Raw genomic sequence first — 15,493 nt, 5'->3', positions numbered from 1 at the left:
TCCAAATTATAATATTTGACGAATGATTTGGATCAGCATTTTGTCGATGAGAAATAGTGTGTTGTTGGTGGTTATTTAGTTCGACACAGTATGCTTACCAGCAGAATCAGTTTAATTTTGAAACTGTTTTAAACGCTTGCTGACAGGAGCAAGAATTTTTCCAAATTTTGTGACACATGATGACCTCATCATATACATTTAACTACACGGAAATAGATTAAAAATATTTTGTTGCCCAACGAATTCCCGAGGACGATCCAAAACAAAACATCATAACAGAATACGTTTTGTGTTAGCTAGGTTCAAATATTCGAGTCATCCAGGGCAGCCGGGATTTGGTAATTATTATGTACGTTTCGGCCTCCCGTTCAGAAGGGCAGACACGACTTAGTTGATAGCTATACGTAGTAATTAGAAGGAAGTTGATATACAATATGTTCGTAAGGCTTACTTCCTCTCAAAGTTTAATGTGCAATACGTGCGTTACACTGGGAAAAAATTCCAACATATTTACTAAGATTTCTATAACTTCCCCATATTTTGTTCTGATAATTTCACTCAGTGTTGTACTTGGGTTCATTGGCCGCACGTTTATTGTCATATCGCACAGCCCTAGTTATCTGACTTAGACGAACTCGGGCTAAGGCAAACGCTGATACTATGATGAATATAATTTGTGTATTTTGCTTTTTGAATAATAATGTTCTTATTCACCGTATGTTAGTATTTATCATTTCAAACTGGGTGAAACTGAACGTGGAGATTTACTTTTTAAAGACAGAATTTAGTAGATAACTTTCAGATTTTTCAGTATGCATATTCCGCCTAAATACAGAGACGATAATATACGAATGTAAAAAACGTAAAATAAATTGTTAATATATCAGCAAACACCAAATTCGATAAAATGTTTTGCTTAAAATAAACAGGAATATTGGTGAAGATTCTTTCATATGATTAACGATAGATTGCTACTACTTTTTAGTATATTTCTTGAGTAACTCCTGTAGATGTTCCGGGAATATTTTCACGTTGATATACTCTGCTATGCAAGAATTTGATCAGATATGGTTCGCTTCATGACATTTATCATTTCATTTCTTCTTTTATTTTTACATATTCAAGGTGAGTACATATATCGTTATTTTCTGTTGTTGCATCTTTGACCTGAATACTCTTGAGTGATTTATAAAAAAAATTTTGACAAAATTCAGAAAATTTCGCGTTGCATAATCTTCTAACTTTTTGCCAACTTTGCCAACAGATTTTCTTAATCCAGTTAAATTTACCTGCTTGTTATGTTGTTGTTGCGTACTACCAAACTGGCACACTAATTGCTATACGAACTAGCGAATTATTTTCTGCGTGAATTATCGTCCTTTAGCTTATGAGTGATATAAAATAACATGTACAAACTATTTTGTGTATCAAATAGATAATAGACAGAGATACATATTGTACAAATCTAAATGTATTAGCGCAAATTTGATGTACTAATTGCACCATATGATAACAATAGTGAAATATTGCAAACGGATAGAACAACGTTTATGTAAAAAACCTCACATTAAACATTTTAAATATATTTAAACTATATTTTGTGTTTCATGTTCAGCTCAGTCGGTTTTGGTCTCTAGAACGAACGTCACCATCAACAAACCGGGCTCATACAACGTAACATGTGAGGCTGTTGGGTTCAATTCATCAATAAATATGCAATGGTTTTCCAAAAGTGGATTTGATCATATTCCGTCAATATCTAGTAACCGAGTCTTCCAGTCAATATCAAATTCTACAGCAGTTTTACATATTGTCGATGCATATTACGCAGACGAGGGATTTTACTTCTGTTCTGAAACTTGGGGAAATGTAACACATAATACAACAGTATATATTGCAGGTACATGAGCCTTTTCAGTATTTTGTGAAGTTCATTTATTTATTCATGCTGAGGACGCAATAGCAAGCAAATGCTCCTTAATTACATGCACATTCTTTGCTGATTTTCAGCTGGAGATACAATGTTAAAATGCTGTCAGATAGCACAATGATGATTTATTTAACTTTTTCATTTTCCACCGTTTTATTGGACACGTAGTGGACATAGCAATCGTTTTGTTGTTATGTTGTTCTTAGTCTTGTTCTTGTTGTTCTTTGACACGTTTTGGAGAAATCGCTTTTCTCTTTGATTACTGGACCAATTGCTTCGAAATTTTCAGTGGTTAAAGATGAAATTTTCCTCCAGAAAGTAAAGATTTTTTTTTCCGTTTTGACGTCATCAAAATTGCTTAGCTCTACGTGTCCATATATTTGAGCATGGCTCTCTTGTTACTAGTAAACAAATTTTCGAAAGTTTTTAAAAATGTCTAAATTTGAGATATATGGCTCAGAATTCACTTACTGTTATATCTCAGTTGGGCTTCCCTTTGTTGTAAACAAATTACAAAATTGTTGTGTATACAAATAGTACATAAATTGACGAAATTTGATGGAAAGCAACTTAAACAACACATAAGTTGTTTGGCGACCTTTCTATTGTGATGTATATTATGAATAATATATTTAACTGCTTTTTTCAATTATTTTATATTTAAGTTTCAGTTCCAAGCAAGCCTTCAATAAAATTAATCGAAACCGTTTCGTGTAATGGAAACGTCACTGTTCATTGGGAACCACATGCAAACGCTGTTGGATTAAGGCACAAGTGAGTAGCAGAAAAGATAAAACATTTAATAATAATGCCACATTATTGTACTTTTTAGGCCAATGCGCGGTTTGTTAAAACACCTATATTCGTACCTTCTGTATAAAATCTTCAACTATTAATATGGAGATAGTATTTGTGAACAATAATACTAATGAATACTTGATAATTTGCCTAATACGAGATGTAGCATATCTAACTTTAGTGTAGTTATCTAACTACAGAAAAAAATGTAAAATATGGGAGCATTGGTCAGTCATTGTGACACCGTAAACAAATCATAGCACTTAGTGAACAAATCATATTTTTGGCTGATTTTTTTGCCATAAAATCCCAGGGACTTTACTGTATAATTGCAGTAAAATTTGACTTTAATGAGTTCTCACACCTTGAATAAGTAATTTTCAGTCATTAAACTCATTTCATTTACCCTTAATTACAATTCAAAGTTGCGCGAAGTTACAAAAATTGTTTCTTTATTTACTCTAACCAAACTTTCTATTTTCTTCACCTTTTATTCCTCCAAATTAATGATCACAGAATAGAGGCTTTTAACTCATCAAACAATCTCGTTTCATCTAAATTTATTTCTGCCAACGCCACGACGAGAGTCGTTTCCTTGCCTTTGATACAATTTGGTGAATTCAACATAACGGTGAGATTTTTGTTAAAATTTTGTTAAACATGAACGTATTACATTTTTCTATTTAATTTGTGTTTTGTGGAGCAATCACGCAAGAGTGAATTCGATTATCAAAAAGTCATCATTGACAGTTATGTGCTAGCATGTGAGTGGTCAATGAGTGACTTAGTACTCAAATACACTTGTCTGCGGTTTTTCAGAGTAACCAACAAACGAGAATATCGGTCAGAGACCGAAGACTTATCGATCGAAAGTTCGGGGACCCCCCAAAACAGCGCTCTTACTCCATAGTGACACCTTGTGTCCCATCACTAACTAAATAATAACTCGCTAATTATAATTCGCCCAAAATCAATAGGCTTCTGGTCCGAGATAAGATTAATGCACATGCAAAATCTGGAGCAGATTCGATCTCGCTTTCGTGAGATATCGCGTGCATCTAACAGGCAAACAGACAAACAGACATACAGACAGACAAATAGCCATCAACATACTTACCGATTAAAATCGATAAGTAATAAAGTAATACCTTTTGAGCATGAACATTTCATCATTAAAGTTAGCATATTGTGCAAAAAATTGTATTTATTTATAGAATTTACCTATGTATTTTTGCTATTTGTCGCAGATGACTCCATGCTTAAACGACCTCTGTAGTGTTCAATATCTAACATGGGAAAATATAATAACTTCGTCACCCGATCCAGATCCCCAGAATGTAAATCTTACTCAACAGCCGCTGAATGATACTTGCACACTTTTATGGTCACCATCGAAAATCATTGATGAAACTTTTCGGACAACATACGAGGTAGGTGGAAAATAAGTACATAACAGATAGGAATCAACCTGTTTCAATGAATCATTTTAGTCCAGGTAATATCGTTATTAAATGTTGACCATGACTCAAATCGAAGACGAATAGTCGAAGCCAAAAGAATCATACCTAAAATAATTTATCATGTGTTTGGAGTAAAAGATCTCTGTCTTGCATTCCACATCATACATTTCAGAGAGAGATATTTTATTTCACAAATAACACACTAACAATGCATATATGCACTATTAAAAATGTAAGCCTCCTTACGGATAATAAACTTTTTAGAAATTATTGTAAGCTATTCTTAATTGTTGTTCAAATGATATACTCCTTTTCAGTATATCTGGTTCTCACCATCCCACATCCAACACCACTTCTACTTACAGTTACACACGTCTTTATCACGTATTACAGATTAAAGTTCGAAGCACAACTGCGCGGATATCGCCACGCATGAATCGCACAACAAACGCAACTTTACTCAGCAAAAATTTGTCATCGGACTCGATACAATACCAATTTTCTACAATGCCGAATACTGAGTATTCTGTACAAATTCGAGGAAGTGCGTGTTATGAGTGGGGGAATATACGTCACCCAACAGGAAAATGCATTTCCAATGCTGCAGGTTAGTTTTTCAAATTATATGAAATGAAACAAAACGGCTAAGAAAAGTTATTTTTTGTCACACACAATTAGAAATACGCCAAACCAACGCCAAATCTTTTCTCAATGGGTTTGCGCTGGTGAATCCGTATGCGCATAATGCAAGGCTGATATAGCAAGAATAAACATGACCCTACTATGCAATACAATAGTCTTGCTGCACACTAACACAAGCGTATTTCTGTAACGTTTCGTCGGACTAATACGAAATCAGTTAGACGAAACATTACAAAAATACATTTGTGTAAGTGTGCAGCATGACTCTTCTCGAATTGCATAGAAAAATTATAAATATGTAAACTTAATCGGAACCTGAAAGCATGGGCAGGTTTCTGCATTTTAATCAAGCAATCCGAATATATTTCATTCCGAAAAAACGACCAAATATGACTAATATCGTCACTTGTTCTAATAGTTGTATTGGTATGGCTGTTTTACTCTTTTCCATAATAAAAAATCTATATAACTGGTACGTTGATAAAATTGACAACTTAAAAGTGTAGTAATTTAACGATTTTCAATTAGCCTACGTTCTACGTTACTGCACCAGCTTTCGAAAAATCAATCAGAATGTATTAGTATTTCAGTCTCCTTGCAGTCCTGAAATTTGGGAGAACATCTGGTCATTACGCCAATTAGATAGTAATCCAATACTTGCTATCAAATTAATATTTCATACAGATTATGTATTTTTAAGCTCCAACATTTGTACCTTCACCGGTAATATCGAAGTCAATGAATTATGACGTCACACGGAATATCACTTTGACAATACCAAATGAAGATAATGGGCCGATCAGGTAAGCTTTTATTTGTATATATATATATATATATTTGTTATTATTCTATATGCATTTGATAATATTAAATAAAACAATTTTGAATTTTTAAACAAAGTTTCACGGAAACGAAGTCAATAAAAAAATTTGTTCATTATCACATAATTCAAAAATGGACGAAAAATTTTAATGCTTACCAATATGGCGCAAATTTTTGAATGAATATTTATAGGATGGACTTAACATACGTATTATTGTAACAGTTGTCTGATTGTAATCGTCACGCCGGGAAAAATAGATTTCGTTCCTTTACCGCTCAATTTAGACATATTATCATCGGACGGAGAATCGGAAAATGAAGACTCATACATCGCAGCAGCTCTAGACGTAACAAAGTAATATATATATACTTTTGTCCCTTCTCATCCGTTTTATTTCTTAGTCTATCTGCCATTTTTTTCATCCAACTCTCTTTTTTCGTTGATTTTTCATATCAAACAATCTTTTAAACAAATCACTTTTTATTATGCAGTTCGACGAAAAGACAGTACCATTTTAAGCTTGGAAGTGGTTCTCATTCACTGTGTAACTTATCATACATGGGAAACCCCAATGCCATATGGAATGGTCAAAACAAGAAAATAGCTCGAAATGATTGGTACAGGTAAGAAATGAATATATGAAAATGCAATGAGCACTGATTCATTTCACTTGCACTCTAAATTCGGCACTATAACTAGATGGACTAAATCAGGGGTGTCAAACTCATGGGGTTTCGAGGGTTGCATTGTATTTGGGGAATTGTGCAAAGGACCGCAAATACTTTTTGATATTCTTTGATAATGTATACTTAAAGCATATTTTTAGATAGTTTGTGACATATATTGTGATGCAATTAAACAACCGAATGAAGTTTTGTTATTTTCCTAAATTTAAAATACCATTTACATATTAATTTTTGCATTTTACTATTATTGCAATTTACTGAATTTATTACAAAAAATCATAATTTTTTATATACAACTATCCAAATCATTTTTGAACAAAGTTTTGGTAAGAAAAGATTGATACATACACTAAAAATGACTTAATCTAAATATATGCCCCAAAAATTTACAAAAATACTACAAAATAAACTCAATGTTTTTTTTATTACATATGTCAAGACGTCTGGCATGTGCGTTTGTTGATTTTTAGTCGGGTGTGACTTTTGGTTGTTGCGTGTATTGAAGAAACGGATTTCATGATGGAATAAACCATTTTGAATTTTGAGGACTTATTTTACAATACTTCGGATTCCATGTAATCTGTGTAGCATTTCAAAATTCGATCTTGTCAAATTTGAGCTATTCACAATATAGATGCAAGGTGGTTTTTGGTCAATTCACCGCAAAAATCTCGTGAAGTCGGTTCTCTAAAATTAGCAGTAACTATCCGGTTAACCGGGTAGTTAAAACATGTAATACCCGGATATATCCGTTATCCGGATAACAAAACTTATAGGTATCCGAACTAACACTAAGTACTGATGGAAAGGTGACAAATTAAATAATGTGCTTCAGAATTTTGAAAAATGTAGAAATATTTCAACTCCCATTTCTCTTCAAAAATGCCATCTTCTTCATGCACACTTTGCGTTTCATTTAATCCCTGGAGTGTTTTTTCAAGTATTCTTTTGCTAGCTTAAGGTGTAATCATAATTAGGTCAAATTGAAAACAAAAAAATTTTAATTTTCCAAAACTACTTTCAGTAAATTGTCGTTTTCTGTGTGACTATTTAAAACAAAATATTACAATTATTGTGAATCGTTCGAGGGCTGCATTGGAAGTTCTCTGGGGCCGCATGCGGCCCGCGGGCCGCGAGTTTGACACCCCTGGACTAAATCACACAGCGGTAGAATAAAAAAACGAGCCAATACTCACAACCACGCTTGAAAATCTATACTGATTCCATGGGTGCCCCGAGACAGGTGCCGTTTTGAAGTAAATTGGGTAGTGTGTGTCCCAAGCTAGAGTTAGGAAATCATTTTATTTCGATTTTCCCTATTTTAGTTCTATTGCGAGTTTGGGGACTGTCTGTGTTATTCAAGGGAATATACCCCTGCCTATAGGTTTCAACCCCTTCACACAACTTGGCGTAAAGTGGGCGAACAAAATTAGTTACCTCCATATTGGTAAACATACCTCTGGAGCGTCGTAAATTGACTGTGATTCTTTTGCTTTCGTTTGTTTAGCTTTCTTCAACGTGGCGCGTTAAGAGTAACACTAAGTATCTTTGTGAAAGAACAGATTGCCACAAGTGTTAAAAATCTTTGATACGGCCACAGGCCATAAAAGTTTTGAGAACCACTGTTAAAAGTTGTGCTTTTCTCATCAGTGATTTTTCTATACCCGACACATAACTCTTTTCAATCATTTCCACCACACCGTTTCCGTGTTTGGTTTGAGCCCAGGGCTAAGTTTTATTTGGGATCCAGATATACCTAATGACTGATGCTAATTGACATTAAATAAATAAATTGACATTTACGTACATAGGTTGCCAATGTGCAGGAAGTAAATATTATCGTTCAATTTGTTTTTGTTCTAAATTTGTTTTTATTCTACAGTGTTTATCTCGTCTCAGTCAGTGGAAATAATATAACTAAAGCGAGTAATGTGAGCACCTTCGAACACACATTGAACGTTCAGAATAGTGAGTAAAATTTTAATGAACGAAAAGCGGTAAATTTAGTTCTACCCAAAGGCATCTCGATAAAAACCGCGCCATTGGAAGATTTTTTAATAAATAGGAATGAAAAGTAAGTGTATTTGTATGTCCCAGATAAATGATGATCATTCCAATGTTTGAAAATGTTTACTTTTCAAATCTTATACAAAATAATACACTACCAAGCAAATGCGGAATCTAATATGCAATATAATGGTGACTATGCCCATCGTTAGGCATCATCATTCAACCTCATGGTCAAAGTACTAGAACATTTTTTGGTAAAAGAGGTTTCTTCTTTTGTAGTTATTTTTTACAGATTCTTGGATAATTCAAGCATGCATCGGCGCAGTGATTGTGTTTTTTATCCTTTTGGTTATTATTCTGTGCAGATGCAAAAAATCGTAAGTATTTATTAAAAATCTGTAGCATAAGTGAATTATTAGGTTATTATACGCCAAATTTCGCAAATAATAAATTTTTGCTACAAGCGTTGTCGATAAGTTTAAACAAGATAGCTATGCTCAAATACATGGACACGTGGCGCTACATAATTTTGATGACGTCATAACAAAAAATAAGGGTAATACCCTTCTGGAGGAAAATTCCATCTTTAACCACTGAAAATTTCAAATAATTGGTCTAGTAATCAAAGAGAAAAGCGATTTCTTCGAAACGATACGGAGAACAAGAACAACATAACAACAAAACGATCATTATGTCCAATACGTGTCCAGAAAATGCAATGACATCAACTTTTTATCATAAAATGTCAAAATAAAAATGGAAACCACAATTAACGATAGACATGGACACGTTATTAATATTGATTACTATCAAAATGCGATGATATGCCCTTACTCGTTGTATAATCGATAACCCCACAAAATCCAAATTCCTGCTTTTTCATTCCAAAACAATGGTCCGTACATATCATGCCACGATATCACTGTATTGCAATATTTTAACGCTTGTAAGCAAAATTACGACGGAGTTTTGGGTAATAACAATCTGACTAATGATAGCGATATAAAAAGCCGAATTCGAGTCCTATCTCCTACAGCCTTCGGCATATTAAAGATATTCCATAAAAATTTCGGTGACGTGAAAATGCTCTGTTCCAATCGTTTATCGGGTCGATTTCTATTATAATTCGTTGTATAAATAAGTTTCACACACGTTTCATTTCCTATCGACGAAATGTTCCGTGGCTGTGCTATGTTTTACAAATATTATAATGGAGCTTTGAAGCTTGTACCGTGGGTTTCTTCTGCCGCCAAAGTCGGTTGGTTAAGAGCTCTCACCCGTTTACTTCCTTTGTACCTACCAGACAAGAAGTTTTATGCCCAAAGTTTTTTCCAAAATCTTCAATTATGTGTTCTATGATAAATTTCACCAATTTCAGGCAAAAAAAGAAGCAGGTAGACAACACAACGCAAAGTGAAGGCTTAAGCAATTATTCAACTTTACCAAGAACACTTCCACGTGGTGAGAAAATTTCATGAAGTGTTTGATAGTACAAGAGTGTATAATATATTCGGTGACTGGAATTCAGATGGTTCAATATACACTGTATTTGTTATTACAAATAAATCAACTAATCTCAACTGCGAAACTTCGTAGGCAAACTTAAAATGTGGTATTTTGAATGTACAAAATTGAACTATATTACATATACCAGGGATGGCGAACCACTGACCCGCGGGTTCATCTGCAGACTGTTTTAGGGGTTATGCGAGAACTAGATGCTACTTTGTATTTTATTAGTTTCTCGCCCACAATACCGCTAAGAGAACAAAATCTTTCAGACTTGAAATAAAAGCCTAGAAATCTGAAATAACAACGGGGGAGTGTAAAAGTGCCTTAATGAGGTTGAAAGTTGATCGAAAAATAGAACACTGTCAAGGTGGGATTCCCTCCAAGGCTCCAAACTCTTTGGAACCGTAAAATAATTTACCGCATCATCCTAAACGTTTATGGTAATTCATATGCGTGTATTCGTACTCTAATTTCATAAAATCGAGTGCCTGAATCAAGTCCCTGATAGAAGTGCTGCATAAGTAAAGCCTGAAACTACACCAACAGAAGCCTAAAAAATTTGTTTCAGAAGTTTCTTATAGATACAAACATTGATCATATATCTGTGACCCACTCTCTTCTGTTCCGCGATAAAAATATGATTTTTGACCCATTCATTGAAAAAGGTTCGCCATCCCTGACATATACCATGCGTCGTCCGTATTTATGCATATATCATTTAAGCTCACTATAACGGCTTCCATTGACTATCACGGACAAGTGTACAGTTGAACTTACCTCATTCTATACGTGTTTATTTTTGTATTCAATGTTGAAGAAAATAAATAGGTGATACAAACTTCGCAATTGTATAAAAAGTCCATGGAATAGGTAAATTAAATTTCAAATAGTTAAATGGTATTTTACGTGCATTAGCCGCCGGCGGCAGTGCCATGATACTTCACAAATCGTGACCTTGTAAGTTTACTATACAGATAACATGACCTATTTTGTGATGTATATAACATGAACTGCATTTTCAGTAACTTTGCAAAGGTGGAGATAATGGTGTTTTGTATACCAGTATTTCTTTTATATATTTTGCAACGTTTCATTAGCTTCACTGGCATGCAAAATTACAAATTGGTTGTTTTGCAGTTCTGCCTCATGGCAATATGGAAGTGTGCTTTAGGGCGGTTATTGTGTAATTTGATTAGCGGATAAATACTTCCGTGAAACACTTCCTTGTTTGCTTCAATATGTTGTAGTCTCTACTATGACTTTTTCCATGTTTTTAAGGGAAAACTGCTCAGCAACGATGCAAAATAAACCCAGAAAGCACCGAAATTTCAACATCAAAACCGGACACAGTTTCCTATCACGCTTCCTCACACTTGATATCTTCTCAAAATTCCAATTTGACACAAAAACAGCAAAATTCCCCTCCAAAGCAAACTGCGGTAGAGATATCGAGAACAAATCTCATTGCATTAAAGAATCAAGATCAAGTTAGTGATGCAACGTTAAGAACACGATCGAAGAGCATAGACACAACACTAGTTGGGGAAGTTGCAAGTGATGGGCCAGCCGACGTAGACTATGAGTCAATTTCAAAACGTGACGTACGTAGCCAAAGTGTTGACGTAGCGGAATTTCTTACTTCTACTGAAAAATCAGTGGAATATCAAACGATGGCGACCACAGAAGAAGAAAATAACTTAGGCGTTAACGACGCTGGGTATCTGACCCCAATTGAAACGAAAAAACTTTTCGCATACACCGCCGATGCGGCAGATTTATTCACTTCTGTTAATTCATCATCAAAATACCAAATAGAGCAAGCTTCAAAAGACGACAACATGGTACCGGTTGATGAAATCGGTTATCTGACTCCAATGGATACAAATAAATTGTCTAAGATTGAGAAGAACGACTCTGCTTCCAAACAACAATCCAACGACGTTGTTTATGAGAACACAATGTCACAACTCGATCCTGCCTACGCTACTATAGAATATAATGAAGCAATGCTAAATGATTCTAAACGGATTTACGTTAATACGGACAATGATGAGGAAGTGTTCGTCAAGTCAGCTTATGATAGTGTTATCAATCATGAAACGAAAATAAAAGATGTTACATATGAGGATATGCGTAGAAAAACACCTGAATCGAAAACGGTTTCCAGTAGTGATACGAGCACTATGGTCTAATAATCTAATACATATATTTCTATTATCGTTTTATACTTTATGATTCCTTTTATTTTTTTGCTTGTTTTTTCGATTGAATTTTGGATCTAATTTTCAATTATTTTGTTATTCACCAATTAGAAATATGCCACAAACATAGACGAGAATTCGAAATTCACTCCTAAAACTCAACCTTAAATCTTATACGCAGGGGTCGGCAACCTACGGCTGACTGGCCGGATTTGGCCCGCGACGCTTCACTGAATTATAGTAACAAAACAGCTGTTTTGACGGTTATATTCTTTACGTAGCAGAATTTATTGTGAGACAAGTGTGGACTAAATTATATTATAATCTAACAAGTATAAAAATTACGATAAATCATTTTATGAGCCTATAATTTAATTATACTTAGACAAATGGCAACAAACGCAGAAAAATTGATACTAAGTGCAATGGGTTCAATGGCGCCGAAAACATCTCAATGACATTTTTTGAGGTGCAATGCAATGAGGAAATAAATCTATATTCTATTCGATAGATGTATCACTGCTTGATTTTTATTTGAAAAAGTATCATCCGCTCGGTTTTCAACTTTCTAAAAAATGTGCGGCCCGCCAATGACTTGCAACTCTTAATTTTGGCCCACCAGCGACAAAAGGTTGCCGCCCCCTGCTTTATGGGGTGTAAGCAGGGTATTGTGTACTGAACTGTAAGTCCTTTCTTGTTTTGTCTGAAGGAGTTAAACCATTGGTACTCAAACTAGGGTTTGAGAGCCGCATGCGGCTCTCAACAACCTTTCCTGCAGCTCTTGTGGATGCTTTCAAAAAAATTTTTTTATAGAAAACTAATCCTTGACTTGAAATTAAAATGCGGGAGTCTACTAGTTAGTTGAATAGATTCCCCCGTGTTTATTTGTGTAGCGTTGACTAGTCTACAAGATGCAATAGTGACGCAACAGTAAGCGTTTTCGCGGCCACTCGGACCAATGCTCACTTTTTGGACAATGGACAACTTGGACACTTTTTGCTTGGAAAGATTTTAGACATGGCTGTAATCATTGGCTTTCTTTCGTGGATCTTCAGTTTTTGTCGCATTTCCGAATATTATGTATACATCAAATAACTCAATGATTATTTTAATTTATAGAGCATTTTAATTTTGTTCCAGTAATTGAAAATAGTCCCGAAATATCTGGCGATCATCTCAAGCATCTACTGTACCTTGCATCCTCCGCGATTTCGACCCGCTTTGACAAACTTATTAGAAATCAAAGCCAAATTAAATGACTGTTAGTCTAGGGTGGGCAAAATCGAATCTTTTTTCGAATCGAATAATTTGAATATTTTTAACGAATACAGAAAAGTCGAAAAATAAATATATTTTTATACATAAAAGGGATCCAGAACGTCGGAGGTCGATACTAATAGAAACATTGAAAGGTCGGCAATAAAGCGTTTTTTTTACTGGTTAATGGTTAATTCCATCATAATCGCTCATTGTCTTCGTCAACGTGACAGCTGTTGTATACATTAAGGGCTGATTTCAAAACCAAATTAATTTTATTCTGAGTTTTATCCTCTGCCTTGGATTTGATCTTTCTTATCACCGCTTGTAAATTAACCGTGCCTGTTTAAAGTGAACGGTAACCGAAATGCAGATATTTATTAAAATGTTAATTGAGTTTCTCATGCTTTTTCTATAGTGTTCGTGCTATTCTAGTATTAGATAGATAAACCTAGCAAATTTACGATTGCGTGAATCCTGAATGTTGATTTAAAATAGCGATTAAATAAATTGGCAATAAAGGCATTTCTAGGCCTTTGTGCTTAATAGAGGGTCAGACTCTAATTATGACTAATTCCTTCAAGTTTCAACGTTTTTGCAACAAAACAACACCCCGATGGTAATTATAACTAAAATACTAACTGAGTAATGCTCAATTTTCTTTACAGAATTTGCAAATTTGGTATTTCACTTGATGATTTTGAATATGTCATCCCTTAAGGCTTAATTATTACTGCCCAAATGCTTCAAAATTTAACAATTGTAATCATTTTCGATGATAATAGACGCGACAATTCGTGAACGAGTCAGTGTGCATTGTTGCAACGAAATTCTTTACGTTCTACTCTTGGCTCAACGGCCATGCATGGTCGAGCAAAATGTTTACATATTCGAAACTTTTCTTGGCCAAGGATGGAAGGGATCACTGAAGAGCTAATACAAAGTGCTTTGAATGGAGTAGGACATGACATTTCATATATGGTTACAACATGAGTGTTTTTCATACAAGTAACTCATACCAGCTTTTGGAAAAACTTTTGATCATTTTTAAATTCATGCTATTTATATAACTAGAGTTTTCTAATGACCTCAAATCGCCTTTTTTTACAATGAAACGCCGAAAAGTCATTTTAACATTTAATTTTGATCAAATTTATGTTCGGTAATGCAAGAAATGGCTAATGACATGTCACCAAGCTATCGGAGTTTAAAATCTGGGATCACGATTGAGTTGGAGACGCGCGATTTCGGTGTCCAAGCAAGCGGCGCAGGTCACGTGGTACCGGATATTCGAATAATATAATACCAATATCGAATATTTTGCCCAGCCCTAGTTGTTACGTGTGTTGTTGTTACGATGACTTTGTATTTTAATTACGCGCTTAAGGTTTGTTGTTATTTTACCTTGCGTTGTTTATGTGCGGCTCTTCATACCTTTTAGGTTTGAAATGCGGCTCTGGGACTAAAAAAGTTTGAGAACCACTGAGTTAAACTATGATCTAATGAAAACTCACAAATATACTTGCTATTTTGTAGAAAAAGATGATGTTATTCTTTTTGAAATATTCAATTAGAATTCTATGCCAAGCTTGTTATACAAGTGACAATTTGCATTATCTTTCGGCGCAACCAAATATACTTGGGTATACACAGCTTGTTGAACCGTTAAATGCATGCCAACTTCTATGCATGTTTTTTTTATTTATTTACAGACTAACATTTACCGGAATTAAGTCACCATGACTTCCTATTTTCAGATAAAAAAATGTGCATATAAAATATGCATAGTAAATTTTAGAGCTGTCTCATAAACACTCGAATTCGGAATACAAACAGGCGTTTTGGGTGATTGAGTATGCGCTTGATGCTTACGTTGCGAACATACAAACGTTGATTGAAAGGGGAAATGTTTTAGGTAAAACTGCTCAACAACGATATAATTCAAACACAGAAAACACCGAAATATCAGCATCAAAACCGGACTCAGTTACTCATCAACCTTCTGCACACTTGAATTCTACTCAAAATTCCATTTTGACACAAACCCGGCAAAATACCCCCCAAAGCAAACTACCGTGGGGACATCGAGACCACATCTCAATTTGTGAATGCAAGTAGTAATTTTTGGTGTGAGCATGTGTTCTTGATGCTTACGATGTGCAATAATAAAGTCA

At 34.6% G+C, this 15,493-nt stretch overlaps 1 protein-coding gene across 2 annotated transcripts; it reads left to right on the top strand.

Moving 5' to 3' along the window:
* The first annotated feature begins 31 nt into the window (after positions 1 to 31).
* LOC120347240 (uncharacterized) lies at positions 32 to 15,482 on the top strand. 2 transcript variants are annotated; one of them, XM_078117640.1, is made up of 13 exons: positions 32 to 1,125; positions 1,616 to 1,900; positions 2,602 to 2,704; positions 3,245 to 3,359; positions 3,976 to 4,158; positions 4,582 to 4,795; positions 5,531 to 5,633; positions 5,876 to 6,007; positions 6,145 to 6,276; positions 8,222 to 8,307; positions 8,642 to 8,726; positions 9,728 to 9,810; positions 11,140 to 15,482. In XM_078117640.1, the coding sequence occupies exons 1-13, from the start codon at positions 1,068 to 1,070 to the stop codon at positions 12,051 to 12,053; spliced, it is 2,493 nt and encodes an 830-aa protein (XP_077973766.1). In that variant the 5' UTR covers positions 32 to 1,067; the 3' UTR covers positions 12,054 to 15,482. The 2 variants fall into 2 exon arrangements, with proteins under 2 accessions (XP_077973766.1, XP_077973765.1); XM_078117639.1 differs by having other exon boundaries at positions 37 to 1,125; positions 2,596 to 2,704; positions 11,140 to 15,480.
* Positions 15,483 to 15,493: the final 11 nt, after the last annotated feature.

This window comes from Styela clava, chromosome 11 (assembly GCF_964204865.1).
Source record: "Styela clava chromosome 11, kaStyClav1.hap1.2, whole genome shotgun sequence".
NCBI lineage: Eukaryota > Metazoa > Chordata > Ascidiacea > Stolidobranchia > Styelidae > Styela > Styela clava.
Note: the sequence above shows the minus strand (reverse complement) of the source record. Positions and strands in the feature narration are given on the sequence as shown.